Here is a 19,988-nt window from a genome sequence, read left to right on the forward strand (position 1 = left end):
ATGATGCTGTCTGTGCTTACAAAAAGGTTGATTAATTAGTTTTGTTTCTGTCTGCCTTTTATATCATTCCTTCATATAACTTCCTGTAAAAGGTTGGGTGGTTGTAGCAACAATCAACCCCACCTGTTTATTTCTGCATTAATAATCCTTGCCTAATGCTCACTTGTTATTTTTCTTTCTTATTTTGCTATGTCTATACAGTATTATGTAAGTGGTTTCTCATTAACCCACTGCAAAAACTGAATGACTATTTGTTCAGCATTTTTTCACACTCTAATGGCCAAACCCAGGTTCTCATAATGGTGAGCCTATACAGTTGTAACCAATGTTCACTATCATCCCACCACACAAAACTCAGATGTGATTATAGTGTTACACTGATAAATGAAGATGCTTATTGGACAACTGCATATGTCTCATCACATACTAATAACTGCATGCTACTAATAACAATATGCTACTTAAATACACACAAGCACACAGAAACCTTATTTGGATTCACATTTTTGTATTGAACAATACAAGACAATAAAAAAAGCATATCAACAGAAGACATAATCTCATGTTCAACATTAGTTGTAGGTATGATGAAGTGCATAAACGTGTAATGTTATTTCCTGTACTGAAGGGATGAGTGGGAAATTGTGCTCAGTAGTTTTGCACCTAAAGGCTTATGGAGCTGTTATCAGTATATAAAGCCTTCCTCAGTAAATATTGTGTGTTTTGAATTGTTCTATGTTGTTTTTTTGCTTTATGCAGAGTTGATTTTTTTAACAGAAATGGTTAGTGTTTTTACAAGTAGGTAATATTAATATTAGTGAGTTTGACCAATATATTTGCATAACTTGTTTGATCACAATGTGATTTATTTTCACAAATACAGTGTGAACATTTTTGTGTGTGTTTTGAACCACAAATGAAGTGCCACCATTCTGTATTTAAAAATATTTTTAGTTATATTATAAATACTGTGCAGATTCACTTGGAAATGTAATATTTTGGAACTGGAAGCATTCCTCATATTTTCCTTTCCCCCCACCCAAACTTTTGCCTAGTCTCAGTAAGTCATTTGAAATTCCCTGAGTAGAAAGCTTACATGAGCTACACATACATAATAGTATTGTGTGCTAGGTTGCACATTGTTTAGATATGTAGCTTGGAGGCCAAAACTTTTAGTGAACAAGAAATAATTCTAACTGTACTGAAGAAGTATTGTTTTTAGTATCTAGGCCTACATGTTGCTGTAGATGGAAGAGTAGATGTAGATATGAAGTTTAGAATGAATTACACATAGCTGTAGTGTAAGTAGGACTACCAGCAGGTAATGCTTGGGTCTTTATGCGAGGAGCCTAAGTTCGCTAGTGAAACTCAACCACACACAAGGATAATCACTAGGAATCTATCCCTTGCTCTTGTACAGAAATATGAGAGCTAGTTTTTTTTTTTTTTTTTTTTTTTGGTCTTGGTAAGTATTTGAGAATGCCACAACTGAACCCAAAGGAAGAATGCTAAGAAAGGTGTTTCCCTCTTAGTTTTATCCTCATCTTCATTCCATTCACAGAATCTCTCATCCATATTAACAAATTTCCTTCAGTTCCTTCTTTGTTGTAATTTACATGGCCTGTGGTTTACAAATTTATGTGGATAGGGAGTGCATCATCAGTGATGTTACATCATCAAATAGCATGACAACAAAACCCATATTCTGCAACTGCTCTCTCTCTCTCTCTCTCTCTCTCTCTCTTTGTTAACATCTTATTATAGACCTGTCAACTTAACTTCATTGTAGGTAAAATAATGGAGTCAGTAATCATGAGGAACATTAGATAAGCATAACTTGATAAATCAGTCACAGCATGGCTTCATGAAGTCTTGCCTTTCAAACCTGCTGAGTTTTTTTATAGGAAAGTTTATGAAGTGCAAGATAATGTGAATAGTTATGACATCCTGGACTTTATGAAGGCATTTGACAAGATACCCCATCGAAGGCCCCTAAGTAAGAGTTGGGTGCATGGGATAGATGAGGTGTTAGGCTGGATGAGGTCATGGATAGGCAGCTGGCAACAGACTTGTAGTAAATGGCTCTAAATCCGAGTGGAGTCAAATAATTAATAGGGTGCCACAAGAATCAGTTTTAGGGTCATTATTATTTTAAGTATACTATATTAATGACCTAGGTAGTGGTAATAGTAGCATTGTTAGTAAATTTGTGGATGACACAGATATATTAATTAGGTCAGATTCAGATGTCATCTCCTTGCAGGCAGATGATTGAATGGATGGACAAATGGCAAATGCAATTTGATGTCAACAAATGCAAAGCACTTAGCTCTGGTAAGTTCAGAGAATGAAAAAAAAAAGATTTAGAAGTTAGCTCTGATCTCAGTCTAAGAAAGTAATGCATAGAGGTCAGAAATCAAGCAAATCAGGTATTGGGATTAATTTTTAGGAGTATTAAAAGTAGAAGTCCTGAAGCAATATACTTGGTACTGAACAGATCTCTGATGTGTAGTTCTGGTTCCTATATTACAGGAATGATACAGGTGTATTAGAATCAGTACAAAGGAGAATGACTAAAAGAATACAGGGGATGAGGGGTATTCCTTATGAAATAAGACTGAAGCTTTTAAATTTACTCGTACTTTCCTTAGAAGTCTTTAAGTGGTATAGAGGATATAACATGGGTGATGTAAGCAAAATTCTTAGTCAGTAATCAGGATAGAACAAGAAATAGTGGGTCTAACCTTGAAAAATGTAGATTTAGGAAAGAGACTGGAAGGAATTGGTTTTCAAATAGAGTGGTAGATGAATGGAATGGACTCAGTAATCAGGTTGTTAGTGCCAAGTCATTCAGGAGCTAAAAAAAAAAAAAAAAGGCGGGGGGATGATGTGTGGAGAGAAAGGTATGTTTCATACATGGACTGTCACGTGTAGCTATAAGCCTGATGGCTTTTTGTAGCTCTCTCTCTCTCTCTCTCTCTCTCTCTCTCTCTCTCTCTCTCTCTCCTTGTAGTCGCGAGGGAATGGAGGGATGTCACGGGCATCACACACTGCATAACAATCTGTACAACGAAAGACAAAGCAACACACACTGCATCACCATCTGTACAACGAAAAATAAGGCAACACACACACACACACACACACACACACACACACACACACACACACACACACACACTGCATAAGCATCTGTACAACGTAAGACAAGGCAACACACACACACACACACACACTGCATCACCATCTGTACAACGAAAGATAAGGCAACACACACACACACACACACACACACACACACACACACACACACACACACAGCATAACAATCTGTACAACGAAAGACAAAGCAACACACACTGCATCACCATCTGTACAACGAAAAATAAGGCAACACACACACACACACACACACACACACACACACACACACACACACACACACTGCATAAGCATCTGTACAACGTAAGACAAGGCAACACACACACACACACCCAGCATCACCATCTGTACAACGAAAAATAAGGCAACACACACACACACACATACACACACACACACACTGCATAAGCATCTGTACAACGTAAGACAAGGCAACACACACACACACACACACACACACACTGCATCACCATCTGTACAACGAAAGATAAGGCAACACACACACACACACACACACACACACACACACACACACCCAGCATTACCATCTGTACAACGAAAGATAAGGCAACACACACACACACACACACACACACACACACACACACAGCATCACCATCTGTACAACGAAAGATAAGGCAACACACACACACACACACACACACACACACACACACACACACACACACACACACTGCATCACCATCTGTACAACGAAAGATAAGGCAACACACACACACACACACACACACACACACTGCATAACAATCTGTACAACGAAAGACAAAGCAACACACACTGCATCACCATCTGTACAACGAAAAATAAGGCAACACACACACACACACACACACACACACACACCTTGAAATACCTTGAAAACGACACTTAATATTTACTGGGAGGGACTGGAAGGGAGTTAGGGAAGGTACCACTCTGATAACGTCACGGCGGGGGGGGCTTATGACGTCACGGCTGGGGGTTGATGACGTCACAGCGACCTTATTTACGTACGTACGTATTTCATTTTGAAAATGGCCCCTCTAAAAAACGCAGCTAGACAGGAATGCTTTATAAATTCAGACTTGCCACACATTTTAAGGAATGCCACAAATAACAACACATTTCAAAACGCAGTAGTATTAAAGATATTTAAAAAGAAGTATCTGGAAACTGTTGGAACCTTCACCCCATTTAAAATCGTTCAAATGTCCACCCATTCTGGCTTAAACATAACGGAAAACACTTTAAAAAATCTGAACTATTTTCTAAAACCATTTAAAGTGAGCTACAAGCACAAATAAAAAATCTACCGAAAAAATAATTCAATATTATTGGAAGTTGAACACAAATAAAAACAAGTGTACGGTGCACGCATTTCACTGAGCAGGACGGCAACACACTTAAAAAAACACCAACTATTTTTTAAAACCAATAAGAACCTAGTACAGGCTGAAATAAAAAATTTAGTTTTGGGACCGTAAAAAAAAACGCCGAAAACGGCCCTCTTATTTACACAAAAACAACGTCAAAATCACCACTTTTCACGCAACACACGCGCTCAAATAACTTAAAAACAACGAAATATTTTTTACAAACCATAAAATCTTAGCTACAAGCCGAAATAAAATACTTAGGAAATAAAAAATAATAATATTGGAACCGGAGGGGGCTGGGGAGCCTTATCCAAGATGGCGGTGGAGGGGCCTTTGGAGGGGACGACTAACCCTTCTCACTCATTTAAACCCTTGCCAAATTTAAACTAAGTAATGGCAGGTATATCTAACGAGCGGATATTAAAGCTAGGTCATGTGGCTCCGCTTTGCGACAGTATTGGTTTAAAACACTCACAGATAAGATAGATAATGGCTGATAAATAGAGGCGACCCAGATTGTTTACATTTTCATTAAGTTAAATTTTACGTTTTTTAGCAACGAGACGAGGCTGACATAGGGACATATTGTGCTGGAGGTTAGGTGAGATGCGTTAAAATGAGTAAAAACCGTGGATTGTTCAGTTATTCATTAAAAAGTTACGTTAAGTTACCTAAATTTATTCTAACACTTCCTGACCTTACCTTCCCTGTGGTGGTGATGGTGGTGGTGCCTCCTCGTCACTATGGCTGGCTGTCTAGCACCTTCTCACAGCCAAACTTTTCTTTATTTTGCTTGTTTTCACCCACTGCTGCCTTCGGGTGTCCACTGCTAGAGCCTACGCCTTCCTCATTACCAACTAAAGAAGGTTTAACTCATGGGTAAGCCTTGGCAGCCACTGTGTAGGCGTGGTTACACAAAAAAAAAAAAAAAAAAAATTCCGTCAGGCTGGGAGTTGAAACAGACGCGTACTAACCATAGTAGTATAGTATGTATAACATAGTAGTTATAGTATGTATAATCATTTAGGTTATACATTATATATATATATATATATATATATATATATATATATATATATATATATATATATATATATATATATATATATATATATATATATATATATATATATATATATATATATATATATATATATATATATATATATATATATATATATATATATAACCTAAATGTTTATACATTATGGTTATACATACATAAAACAATCTGGCAACGCTGAGTCCATGACAGAATCGCCGTGTTTGTTTATAAAACAGTGTTGACTTGTATCTGCGAGGCGGTGTCGCGCACTAAAAGCAAAATAGAGTAAGAAAGGACTCTAAATAATTACCGAAAACGTCAGGAAGTACCAATATAAAGGCGAGACTTAAGAATCCCGACCAACAACTAAAAGGTGAGCACAGATGACTTGACTCTTTGACACTTGCTGGAGTGTCGATAGCTTTCTTGCGCCCGCCCCGCCCACCACTAGTCATCCAGCACTGCCACAGTTGACACAGTGACTCCCCAGACTCCCACATAAATCTGTAAGTATTATAAGCAAAGTAAGCTTCAGCTGTTAGTTTCAGCAGGTCACTGTCTTGATCTCCAGTTCGTTAAACTTGTTCAATTTATTTTAAGCAGGCACTAGCTGTTTTCAGAGTATGATTCTCTCCCCTCAAACCTATTTAGATAATTCTTAGATGTATCTTTTTTTCTTATTTTGTCCGTATCCATGTACTTGCACTATGTAGATGAGTCTTAGTGAAAGCATTTAGTGTGAAGGGGGCAGAACTACCAGAATTTGCAAGCTAGACAGACACATGTTAGTTGCTATTTATGTGTAAGCAGTCTGTTCTTTGTATTTCCTAGAAAAAGAAAAGATTAAAGAAAAAAAATATATGCAGATAACATTTTTAATAGGTGAATTCAGTAGGTTTGTTTATCTTTGAATGCTATTGAAAACTCACCCAACACACAGTAAGCATCCAAGTTTGTATAATTGTGGAATCTAGAGAAGTATGCAAAAAAAAAAAAAAAGATACGATAACTATTGTAGACAGTTCACCATTGTTACAAGATGGTGTTTGTCTATATGCAACACATATGTATCAACAATTCAATTGTGTGTTTTTAGATGATACATTGATGGTTCAACAGTAGTGAGAAAAAAGAGGATACATGGCAGCCCTTTCACCTCCGTGTTCTCAGCCCCCAAATGATCCAGACTTGGAGCTGAAGGTTAAGAAAGGTAAGAGTTAAAAAACAATCCCTGTCATGCTTCTAGTTGCTAGCTACATCAGTTTCACCTTGTTGTTTGCAGTGTTTGAGTTGGTATTGCTCATTACACCTTGTACGAGTACAAGTTAAACACTTTTTAATATCAGTTAGAATAAAAATTGATTCTTAAAGTATTTGCTACTTTATAAATTAATTTCATCTACACCTTTGTCTCTCAGTTCTAAACTTTTGCATTGGTCTCTAAATTCGCAGCATCCCAAATTTCAATAGTTGCAACAAAGTTTACCTTTATTGTCTTTAAATGTAAAATTAAAGATGACGTAGGATTAGTCATTATTGTTAGGTTTCTTGACATCTCAAATTTTAATAGCTGTAGCAAAGTTTACCTTCATTGTCTTTGAATGCAAAATCAAAGATAACTTGGGATCAGTCATTATTGTTTTGATGTGTAAAGCCAGGATTCATGGATAAATATTTAGTTTCGGAAGTGCTTGTGAAATTTGTCTCTCCTTTGATGGCTGTTCACTGAGGGTTACAAAATTTGTAGTATGGCCATTTTTTCTCTCATATCTTCTCAAGATCTTATGATCACTGAAGATGTCTTGTAAGCTAGCCTTGAAATAGACTCTTTTGAATCATTATATAACCTTTAACTAGTATGCGCTGCTACTGCATGACACTAGAAAAATGCTGAGAGAAAGAATAAATAGGTAATGATGGTCATGACAATAGCTAATAATGAAAAAGAGAAGAGGAAGGTAAATAAAATTAAGATGAAGGAGAGGAAAAAGAAGAAAAATGCTGAGGAAAACAAGATGATGATGTAAGAGAAGTTAAGAAAAGAGATAGATAAAAAAGGAAAAGAAGAAAGAAAATTGAAATTAATGAAGAAGTGAGAACAACTAAGGAGAAAATGAAGGTACCATTTCAGATACATCACCTGACAGTTGGAAAGTGTCAACTATGGTTTTGTCCTGTAACAATCTGGTGGATATTGTATTCTGTATAATGGTTTGAAGTGCATATGTTTAAATATTATTTAATGTGGGTGTTTATTAGCTTTCAGAAATCTTGTATCAAAAACAAACCCTTGCTTGTTCATCAAATTATCTTTTTCTCATAGATTACATGTATGTATTAGTGCAAGCTCCTTTATCTTTTAAATTCTCACACTATTTGGACCCCTTCTGTCTTATGAAATTAGAAAGCATTTTATGTACCATTGGGATGTATTTTGGTAATTGGAAGATCCTTACATCACTTGTTCTAATAAGGGCTGATATAGCATATTGAGTTTATAAGATGTGATTACTGTTGTCTATATAGTTTTGTCTACATAACTTTCTGGTTTTGTAGCTCTGGAGCGAGTGAGTGAGAATATTCACATATCAGCCAATGAACCATCCCTAGCAGTATACAGACTTCAAGAGCATGTTCGCCGAGCTCTACCACCAACTGTCTCTCGGAGGCAGCATGTCACCTCTCTCCATTCTCAGCTACAAGGGGCATGTTATGATGTAGAATATGCTCTCAGGTATTATATATTTATGTGTGTGTGTGTGTGTGTGTGTGTGTGTGTGTGTGTCTGTAATATTATTTTTTTTTATTTACTTTAATATAGGCTGTGGCTCACTGTGGATAACAGTGAGCTAAATTTACATTGTATTGTTATCATATAAGTGTCAAAGGGAGTACTCAGAGACACTTACATTGAAAAGAATAAGCTTAACTACAGTTTCTTCTTTCCAAACTTGCAATTGGAACTTAAGGTTTTTTTAAGATTGCTGAATGGATAGCAGATTGAGGGAGCCTGTCTCCTACTTAATCTATGTACTCGTAGAAACTTTACTTGTTTTCTCTGGAGTTTTCCAATTTCACTTAATGTTTACTTGTTTGTTCATTATTAAATATAAAAATGAAAGCAAATCAGGGCTATATTGAAAATAGCACAATTTCATTTAAATTGAATAATATGATGTGAGTTGCAGTAAAAAACTGGGTTATGTATGTATGTGATGTATGCATCACTCTTTATTCTGTGCCAGTTTTTTTCATAGAGTTGAAAAGCTATTGTAAGTAAAAACTGTGGCATTTGATAGAAAATTCCTTATAACCATGGTGGTGTTATGATATAAATATCAGGAAGAAGAATTTTGGCAAACAACTTTTTGACAAGTTACACAGGATCCTCAAGTTATGACAGAGTTCCTTTCCTATGTCCACGTCATGAATCTACTTTTCGTAAGGTTGGAACCAGCCTATCCAATAATTGTAGCAACAGTTGACAGTTTTAGTCCAAGCATCTGGCCTGTGTTCATTGGCATTTCTCCCTTTCTTGCTCGTTTCACTATGTCTGATTTAACTCCCATGGTGATTACTTTCCTTTCCTTTGATGTAGTGCCATCAAAATAACTAATTTGTGAAAGGAAAGCCAATAGTCTGATAAATACATTTTTTTCCAGTGCTGTTCGTACCATGAATGATGCAGAAGAAAAGTTCACCTCACTGCAGGAACTTCTGAAGAGTGCAATATTTCATCGCCAGCAACTGAAGTATGAGCAGACTCGCAGGTGAGAACCAAATCTGGTGGCTTCTAGTAAACACTTTTATTGTTGCTAAGCAGTATCACTAAGAACTTTGATGTTCCTTAGAGTTCATAGGAATGATAGTTAAAGATCGACCTTAGCAGTGAAGCTGGTTTGTATTAGTAAATTATTATATTGTGTGAAAGATTTGCCTTCAAGATATGGAAACATATACCTTTCCCTCTTTCTCCTCTCTTCACACACACACACACACACACACACACACACAGCAGATACAGAGAGTGGCAATAAAAATTATACCAAATATTACTAATTATGACAAAAATGTCAATTAGCAATATTGTGGAATAGCAGAGAGAGAGAGCAAGATTTAATCATAACTGTTAAAGTGGGTCATGAAAGCATATGTAAAGTGATAGGGTAATGGAGAGTATCTGCAATGAACAGGAATGTTAAGCTTACATTTATGCAGAGTAGGTGTTACCTCTGGCAAATGCCCTCTTCCAGCACAAATTGGAGATGAATATGATGGATGCATGTGTTGTGAGCCATACATTTGAGGGATTGGACAACTACATCAAACTAATAAGGATGAGAGAGAATTGATTAATGGAAATTTAGAAGGAAGATGAATGAAGAAAGAAGGAGGCTCAGGATTAAAAGCTTTAGGAGTGAAAGATCAAAAGAGGAATACAATGCTGAATGATAAACGAGGAAATGTGACTGGAAATGCAAATATTGAGATGTTGTTATAAGGAATGATGTGGTGAGAACTCATGTGAGACTAGCCTCTGCAACATGATGGAGTGCTGTGCATGTAGATAATGTGGTCAAGTTCATCAGCTGACTGGCACTGGTGAGGTTGTGTAAAGTTTTATTTTAGTATTTCAAAATTATGTTTCTAGTAAACTTTGGAGTATTTTAAGAATTTGTGAAGACCTCTCTGCCATGACTTCTGAGGAAAATGAAGTACGAGAGGTGTAAGTAGATGGAGATCACCATGCTCAAGAACATGTGGAATCTGATGGCTATGGAAAACTGAAAGGCTAAATTACTTTGTAACATTTTTGAGTCATATAGAAGTGGGGAAGATGATCTCATGAAAGTTATGGAGATACAGGTCCACAATCTCTTATCTGAAATCTTAAGAACAAGATGCTTCACAGAAATCAGAATTTTTTTGGATTTTAGAATACTAAATTTTTAATATTACTTGTGATAAGGAGATAAAGATAATACATTTACTAAGTAAAACTAGGTAAAACTTCATCATAATCATGACATTAGTCAGGATATCCAGGTTTTGCCCAGTGCGATATTATCCTATATTTCCATTAGTTTCTGGTCATCGCTGTCACTGTAAAATTTCAACAACTTATCTTTCTCTCTATTTAAGTCATATGCGGCGGTAGTTCCTACACCACAGTCTTCAGTAAGACGGCACACAGACACATCATCCCTGCGCTCAAGGTGCAACGGTGTTAGCTGATGGTTGCCAGTTAATAAACAAAACAAGATGATGGCATCCTATCACATCTCAGCCTCTACCCATGCTGCTATCAGTCACTCAAGATGATGGTGTCTGCCTCTGTAATCTTCACCTACTGATGTGCTCAGTGCCGCCTGGTTTTTGTAATATGAAGAGGTACTACATCACATCAAAGATTGTATTAAGTGCACAGGATAAAGTGGACTTTGCCCAGTTAGCATCATCGTCTTCAAGAAACAAAACCATAACATCAAGAAAGTCATCTTGAAATGTTTTTGTAAGTCAGCTGATCATTTGTTTAAGTGGCCACTTAAAGTTATGTTATGTCAATTTGAATGCAGGGCAGAATCAAGCTTATGCAATAATTTTACTTTCTGCTCTAATGATGACTTTTTTTTCTGCTTCTCACTGCCTTTTATAGGACAATCTGCACCTCTTTGACATTTTTACATTTTCCAAACTAAAAAGATCATTAAGAAATTAAACAAAATACTAGTGAGCTGCAAAGGCATGTCTGACTGGTTTGGACACCAAGATCTTGTGGTATGGATTATGTTGCGTTATACTGGGTGTCAAATAAGAGCATTGGTGCACAGATAACATATATGGGAAGAAAGTTTTTTTTTGGAGTTTTCAGTCTCACAATTTTAGATAAATGATTGTGGACCTGTAGTTGATGTTTGAGCAATCTTAGTGGGGTTGCAGAATAGCAGTGGTAGTGGCTCTTCTCAGAATGTAAGATGCTTAATTGATGAAAGCCTTGGTTCTGTAGGTTGCAAACTGAAAATGTATTTTAATACAAGATTTTTCAGAAAGTCAGATCTAAGAAGGAGGAACAAAAAGTGGCTTACATTTTTGGCTCTAGCTTTGGTGATGTCTTTTAAAATGTGTCCCTTGTGACTCCACACATTTATTCCATCAGTCTTTCAATAAATAGGAATATTTCTGAACTCCTGTTCCAGAATAGCCGCCTAGTGTACTATTGTGTTCTGCATGATGCCTTATCTCTGAAATCTGCACCCCTTCAGTGCCATCTTCAGCTTCAGGAACAGCCAGATTCTACAAGGAACCAAATTCATATAGTAAGAAACCCAGCCAACCTTAGGAATTCTGTGCTTGGTTAAAAAATCCTGGATCGGGAATGAAGATTGGACTGGTGTGTTGTTATTATGCACCTACCATTTGCTTGACACCCATTGGTCCGGTCTCTTGTGCCTAATTACATTCTCCACATCTGATCCTGGATTTCTTGGCCAAATTCAGGATTTCTTAGGTTGGGTTGGTTCCCTCTTCTCTAAACATAGTTTCTTGTGATTGTTTATTAAGCTGAAGATGCCCCTGAAGCTGATTTGAGGGCCAAGGAGACAAAATATATGATAGTGCACTGGGTAGCCATTCTGGGATATCACTTTCAGAAATGTTTCCAGTGATAGAAGGATGATGTATTGTGTGTGTGTGTGTGTGTGTGTGGAGTCACATGGAGTAAACTTTGAAGAACATTAAAGTTAGAAAAATATTAAGTAACCCATTCTTTGTCCCTTGGCCTAAGGTTGGATATTTTTTGAAGAGAGCTTTTATATGCTTTATTTTTTTCAGATGCCTTTTGCACTTATCTGCTAAAAGGAAATAGGTCACCCCATTTATTTCTGTAAATAATGCAACTATCAAACTCAAAAACTGAGGCACCCTTACTTCTAAACCAAACTAAGTTGCATATTTTAGTGGTTTTTGCCATTGTAAATAATCTGTAGGATCTCTTCCATTTCCTTACTTTTCATGTGAAGTTCCCCTTTAGGAAAATTAATGTTACCAAAGTGCCATTTCTGATTCTTGATGCTGCCTAATATTTCTAATAATTACATTCGAGTTCTTATGATAAATTTTTCACTTCATTCATCTTGTGATTTGTCCTCATTTTACTTCCTAAGGAAGTAAAATGGCAAAAAAAAAAAAAAATCTCACTGTCTGTAGAACTCACTTAGGGAATTCTTTGCTGGAAACCTGGTGGTTGTTGACATATGTTTCACCAAGTCCCAGTAACTGTTAATACACAGAAGTCTTTTGCCTTGGGATGCTCCATGACTCATGCTATCTATCAACTGTCTGTACATAATATGGCCTCACTCTATCACTGAATCACTATATCCATGAGTAGCCTTTTCAACTTTACTTTTATATTTTTTCTGCATGTTCAGTGGTAGCATATTTATGTGTCAGAAATGTTTTGAGTTAATACTCTGTGTTTTGTTTATTTCTATATACATTATTTTTCTGCTTGATCTTTTGTTTCCCTGGAGGAACAGAATATCATTACTACATCTCATGTATTCATCTGTCTCATTTCCATCAAGTTTGTGAAAAATTATCTAAATGTTGTCATTCCCTCAGGTTAGTTTGCTAGATATATAAAAATTGGAAGTGTACGATTTCACAACTCTGCTCTGCTCAAAATGATATGATATATTATAAATAACAATTACCAAGGACTAGACAAAATATCTCTATGCTCTAATTTCTTAAATAATTTTGAGGTAGTTGTATCAAAAGCACCAGCAGTTTTAGAAGGGTTGGACAAAAAAGTATCACTGAAAAAATTATAGGCATCTAGCAATACCTTGATAAAGTTCTATCTCTCTGTCTGTCTGTCTGTGATACCTCACTCTCTCTAGGAGCATTCTTCTTGAGGATGGCCACAGCAAAGAGCCTTTACGTCTCCCTATCCAAACACTTCCTCTTTGCTTGTTCAAGTACTTGTCCTTTACTAGCACCTTTTTCACACATGTATTCCTATACCCTGTCCTATCTCCTGGTAGCTTTTCTCTTCAGTTTCACTCACATGTACTCACAACACAAATTTCACTCTTTGTTTATATCATTTTGGTGTGTTCCTTTTCATTTATCCCACCATGCCACACTTCCCTCCATTTGTATAGGCACTCATTCTGCATCTTTCATACACATTTCCATTGTTCACACTCTCATCTTGCAAAGATCCCAAATTATCCATAACTGGCAAAGTCAGTGGCTTCACATCCAGTGCAGGATATTTGGATAAGGGAAAACTATAAGATAAACAAGTATTCCTTGCGTGTCTCTGCTGGTCATCAGTGGTGTGGGACTCTGGACATATTTCTTTGCAGAGTAATGTATAGTGGTATTCCTAACTTTTTGCACTCCTAACTGTTTTCTGATTGAAACCACCTCTCATATTAATTTAACAAGCTTTCAGAGTACTTACCTTGCCATTTCCATTTGATCCTTATCCTCCAGTACTCCTTCATTTCAGTAAGAAGCACCTATAACATCTGCTCCTTTGCCCTCTTGATATCATTGTCTTCTCTCATAAATTGTATAGTATTTTTTTTCCTGAAAATGTAGAATATTTTCCTTTTATCTGTTATCAGCCTTCTTTATCTCATGAACATTCTTTGTCCCTCTTATGTTCCCCATAGTCCCACAGCCCTTTTTTCTTTTTTTTTCTTTTTTTTTGAGGCAGTGCTGCTATGATTTTTCTTCATTGGCTATTTTATTTACTGATTCCAACATTCAATGCCTTTTCTCTCAATTACTTAATTTCCTCACACCACATGCTTTCTTTACTTTACTAATAGTTTTTCTTCAAAATGTTTTCCTTCTTTTACATCTTTATTTTTGCTAGATACTATTGTACTCCACTGTGATCTTTTCTCATAGCTGTTCATAGAATCCTCTTTATGCATTTCAATATCACTGTTTCTTTTAACTTTTTAAAAGTCTTTTCACATATACACACTACCCTTTCACTTTTGCAAATACCAGTTGTTGCTTAGAGAGCTTCACTGATACTCCTTTAAATATATTTGCATCTTTTGCACTGTCATTTTTTTCCCAGTATTTATGAATATGTAGTCCATTAGGTTTTCTGTCCATCATAACCACTCATCCTTGTATACAGTAAAATCCCTCTCATCCGGCATTCGAGTATCTGGCAGCTTCAAGTATCCGGCACAGTTTTCCCCGAGCCTTAAAATCAATAAAAAATCAATGTGTACTCATAAAATTGATTAAAATTCCCGCGTGAGGCATACTTTGTCCCCTCGCCACTAGAGCGCACTGCTTTGCGCCACCTGCGACTCATTGCACTGTGTTTACTCAGTGACTCAGTCCCACGTGTGCACTGTTTATCACCTGACGCCTTCATCATGCCTAAAGTTGTTGAAAAGAGGAAGCGTGTTGTGCTTACACTTAAGCAGCTGATCAGATCAGCTGCTGATCTTTGTTATGGTAAGATGCGTGAGTGTAGGGTGGTGATTGTGGACATAATTTCACTTCTATTCAAGTATCCGGCATGTCGGCGGTCCCATTGATGCCGGATAAGAGGGATTTTACTGTACTTGTAAAGTAAATGTTTTTTTTCCTTTTGAAGAATGCACATCCTGCTCTCTTTCTTTACATATATCCAGCAGATACTTCCCGATTTACATTCACTCTAAGTATCCCATATACTAGTCCATAGTTAGGTAATCCATATATAGTCAATTTTCCTACCTGTGCACATCTTTTCAGCCACACGTGATTTCTTGTCTTTTGAATTTATCAGACTATTATTCCTTTGCATCCCTGCTATCCAAATCCTTTTTAAGCATCACTTATCTGTCATCTCATATCATATTGGGTACATCTATGAACATTTACATTTCCCCTGTACACAAAGGATATCTGAGGTGTATCTTATATGAAATGCAATCCTTTATTCAAAACCATTCCTAGGAAAGTAAGTTTTTATATTTATTATTTATTAAAATCGTTTCACTTTTCCTAAATTAGATTAAAAGTATGCACACACTGCCATAGATTTACCATCATGTATTTTTAACAGTACATCATATTATTAGATATTTCACCATCAAGTTGTCATTGTTAATTTGCTCATGATACTGAGGAGGAGAAACTGCACCATAAAGAAAATAACACATAATAGAAACATATAAACTAGCATTTACATGTTATACAAATACATTTTATATTTCAGAACATTACAAACAGTATTTTGATCACTCTTGTACAGATGCAACATATCTGTCCTAAGAACAGCATATAATGAGCAGTTTATTTCATTACATTAGGGAAGTTTAAAACTCATTGATGTTAATTTAAATGTTTTTGTTATTATTATTTTTTTTTTTTTTATGAGTATATATATATGTATATTTCATAAGTTGCAACATTTTATTTTATACATACAAATATTTTTGATTTGTATACGAGTTATTTACTACATAAAACATGACATACATGAACATTCGGAAAACAATGATGAATTATGTAGGTGTACTTTTCTTTTCAGTGTATTATTATTTACTATTCTTTTAAGTTGAACATAAATGCTTTATTGTTTCTGGCATTATTTATTATTGTCTCTTGCATGTTTCAGACCAAAATAGCTACTATCTGACCATTTAGTTGCACCCAGATTGTATAATGTAAGTAATATTTTATTTATTTTCTCATGCTGTGTTAAAGAGCTTCATTATACTTAAGTGTTTTTTTGTTTGCTTCCTCTTACTAGTTTTCATCAGAGCATAATAGACATCCTTGCCTTGTCCCAGTTTATTTGATTTCATTTTTGTTTGTTTGTTTGTTTGTTTGTTTGTTTTTTTTTTTTCCTTTTTTTTTTTATTGCTGTAATTTTGTTCACGTTAATATTGTGGCAGTTCTTGTACCAAAGAAAAATTATTTTATGATGCCTAACTAAAAAATATGTTTTTATTCTTTTACTTTGAAATTCGTAACTGTAGATGTAGTACACCTAACAATGTGGAATTATTGACAGAATCTTTAATTATCATTATTACCATCTGCATGAATTGAAGTGACCTGATAGTTGTAATACTGATTAACTGATGAGGAGAAGTGCTGCCTACTCTTAGATGAGGTACTGGGAGTACGTTTACAGTTGGATACAATATTCGGAGCGAGTCACTCTGTCTTTTTTCCAAGTTTTATCTGTGTTAGAATTTATGAAATTAGTTAATTCTGTAGATTTATGAAAAATATTCATCCATGGTTTAAAGGCATAAATTTAAATATCTGTCCATGTAAACAAGAAAAATATCTTGAAATGCTCATCTGTTATGTGGACAGTTATCCTTTTCCTCCACATATTCTGTAGTATATGACTAGCTGCTGTAAATGTATATCCCAGTTATGGCAGTTATGAGGTTTAGGAAATTTTAGCCTTATTTCCTAAACGTCTCTCTTGTTTATATTTGTGTATCCTTTAGCTATATCCTTTCTTCTTATAAACTCTTCCCATTGTTGCACATAAATATTTCATTGATGCACTTGAGATAAAATATAGTTAATTGTAATTAATGAGTAATACTTCAAGTCAATAATTAATTTCTTGCTAGTCTCTGTACCTCAGTGGTATATAAAGTAAGTTATATCAGAGCAGATTATCCAGAATAAAACATTTGGATATCAAAACAGTTTGGAGGAAGACCATAGGTGTTAGGTGGACATTCTTGATAGGAGTAGAGGGATATATTGGATGGTTTTCATAAAATGAAACCAATTCTGAAACTGATTGAGAAAATTTAATACTGCATTTTTTTTTTATTTATTCATTTATTTTTTTCATATAATGTAGGATAAGTAATTTGCTTTAAATAGAAGTCTTAATGTAGTATATTTTCATGTGTTGATGCAGGAAGCAGCGAGAGCCAAGCATGTACAAGCGTCTCTCTTCCCACATCACATCAATTGACCTCCCAGATTTACCTGACTTCCCAGATGCCTTTAGGGAAACTGCCTCTCGTGTTGAATCTGCTCTGCAACATGCAAGGAGCTCTTATGAGAGTCATACACGCAAGGAAAAAGATAAAGGAGGAAAAAAAACTGAAGAAGAAGAAGAGAAAAATGTTGAAGAAGAAGAAGAAGAAGAAGAAGAAGAAGAGGAAGAGCTAGATTTGTGTTAGCTGTGTCTTTTGTTGAAATTAGGCTGAATATTGGATGATGATGTGTCCTGTTAAATGTGTATCTATTTTTTTTATATTGAAATTAATTAATTTGCAAGTGACAAGAGGTATATAAGAATAACTGCATTTTTATGAGACTTTTGTGTTGATAATAATAAAGAAATAAGCAGTTTATTTTCATTGTTAAAATTTTCCCACTTATTGGTCTTTTGAGTAATTTTTACTTCCTGGGTCCCCATCTGTCTCAAGATTTGCAAAATAATATGGCTGTAGGTATATGTGCTTAAATGTTTAGTTGTACCCAAATCACTGCTGTATTTTATGTCTGGTTAATTATCTAATTTTTCTTAGTGTCAATATCCATTCCTAGAAATATAGCTTTTGAGGATGGCAGTTGTTCATCACTAGTAATTAGCTTTTTACGTGAATGTGTTAAATTTCTGTCAAAGATACTGTGTAGAATCTGCATCTTTGATATCCAGTAGAATATGGGAATCTTTCAAGTTCTGCATATGCCTTCTGGAAAGCTAGCGCTGAACTGTTGAATAGGAAAACTTATGTAAATGTGATTAAATGTTAGAGCATTTGTTTGTTCTAATACCAGTGGCAAAGTTCCCCTCTGCTTTTCCATGCTCTTCAGTTCCACAGTTTCAGTCACAGAAGAGATACTGCACCACAATGTGAAGTAAGATACTTCATGCCACACTTTGTTTCATGGCAGAGGTAGCATGACCAAAACATTAATGGACACAGTCAAAAACATGCAACCAGGATGTGTCAGCAAGTCACCTGAGTGAAAAGGCTTGCTGCTGAGAAGAGCTGCTGCAGGCTCATTCAAGATTTAAAAAAAATGATGGTCCCACGTTCAAGTGACAAAATTACTCATGTGAAAAGACTTCAAGCGAGCAATTGCTGTGATCAGTCATGGGAACAGCTATATAGGTGTCTAACCACTAAGACGTGTGTAGAACGCTTGTGTGAAAGTTTGTGTGAAAACAATGGAAAACTATGGGTAGCCGCTTCAAACCCTGTGTCTCAGCAGTGTTGCAAGTTGCACAACCAAACTACCTGTGTGAAAGGGCCCTTATGTAGTATGTACCAGCCCTCCTGACTGCAATCCTTCCATTACAAAGGATGACATCAAATCCATTTTTACATCTTTACTCTCTCTTATCTGAAATTCATACTGGAAATCCTCTATAATGTTTTCTGTGTGGACTTATAAAGTTGTGGTATACTTTATTATTATTATGCACCACAATGACATTGAAGATTTTTCTCAGTAAGAAGGAAAGCCATAATATCCAATGCAGTAACAAAAATTAAACTAGTTTCTTAAGCTCCACTAAAGTTACTTTCAATTTAAGATGTATCTAAGAAGTTAGTAAAAGTTTGACACAATTCTAAAAACTCCTTGAAGATGAAACTGAATGAGATCCAGTGCATCTCATAGGGACATCTGTAATAAGAATATCAAGAGTTAATTAGAAGCACAGTGTGTGTAATTCACCCTTGTTCTTGAAGATCATATGCTGGACTATGACTGCCAGTTATACCTTCCAGGTGGCAGCTTCTAGTTCTTTCTGTTCAGTCTTTGAGTAAGGCTGAGACCTTTCACATACCACACATACAAGCTTCTTGCTTTTGAAGGACAGTAACTTTTCACTAATCAGTGAAAGGTTAACACCTCAGCAGTGATAAGCCAGGATCTCTCTAATAAGCTCATGTGCATGTGTGCATGTGGTATCAAGAGTTGGTGCTGCTCTCGGATTAATGACAATGTGTGAAACTTGTGACAAATTAATGGAGATACCAAGAACAATTATATTTTGGTTTGTTGTGCAAGTAATATCTTCAGTGGTGAATATCATATAAATTTAGAGTAAAGCTGAAGTCTTGAAACCACTGTATATGGAATTATAAAAGGCAAACCCAAATGATTAAGAAAAACTTATTTTGAGCCTTCCCCAACATACTAGATGACCCAACTTATGGTGTGGCTTGTAGGATTATGGATGCAACACTGATTTTAAGAATGAGATTATCTCAAAGATGTTAAATAATTGTTACTCAGGTTGTATGGTACTTTTTAAGCATACTAAAAAAATAAGTTATAGAATAACTCTCAATACTTGGGTTGCTGCTGGTTGTGGTTAGTAAATGTTGCGTTCCACCTGGAATTTTTGTTGTGTGAAACGGTTGGATTGTCAT

General features: G+C 35.7%; 1 protein-coding gene across 4 annotated transcripts; it reads left to right on the top strand.

Annotated features, from left to right (window-relative positions):
* The first annotated feature begins 5,752 nt into the window (after window positions 1-5,752).
* On the top strand, window positions 5,753-19,270 carry LOC135114126 (BLOC-1-related complex subunit 8 homolog). Of its 4 annotated transcripts, none has more exons than XM_064029844.1 (5): window positions 5,753-6,089; window positions 6,680-6,793; window positions 8,140-8,317; window positions 9,246-9,353; window positions 17,510-19,270. In XM_064029844.1, the coding sequence occupies exons 2-5, from the start codon at window positions 6,724-6,726 to the stop codon at window positions 17,775-17,777; spliced, it is 624 nt and encodes a 207-aa protein (XP_063885914.1). In that variant the 5' UTR covers window positions 5,753-6,089; window positions 6,680-6,723; the 3' UTR covers window positions 17,778-19,270. The 4 variants fall into 4 exon arrangements, with proteins under 4 accessions (XP_063885914.1, XP_063885915.1, XP_063885913.1 ...); XM_064029845.1 differs by having other exon boundaries at window positions 6,703-6,793; XM_064029843.1 differs by having other exon boundaries at window positions 5,753-5,956.
* Window positions 19,271-19,988: the final 718 nt, after the last annotated feature.

This window comes from Scylla paramamosain, chromosome 27 (assembly GCF_035594125.1).
Source record: "Scylla paramamosain isolate STU-SP2022 chromosome 27, ASM3559412v1, whole genome shotgun sequence".
Lineage (NCBI taxonomy): Eukaryota > Metazoa > Arthropoda > Malacostraca > Decapoda > Portunidae > Scylla > Scylla paramamosain.

Bases quoted from the DNA above. Each gene is read 5' to 3' on its own strand.
- LOC135114126 (XM_064029844.1), top strand. From the start codon at position 6,724: ATGGCAGCCCTTTCACCTCCGTGTTCTCAGCCCCCAAATGATCCAGAC. The intron at 8,318-9,245 runs GTATTATATATT...ATTTTTTTCCAG, and splicing joins GATGTAGAATATGCTCTCAG to TGCTGTTCGTACCATGAATG. The intron at 9,354-17,509 runs GTGAGAACCAAA...GTGTTGATGCAG, and splicing joins AAGTATGAGCAGACTCGCAG to GAAGCAGCGAGAGCCAAGCA.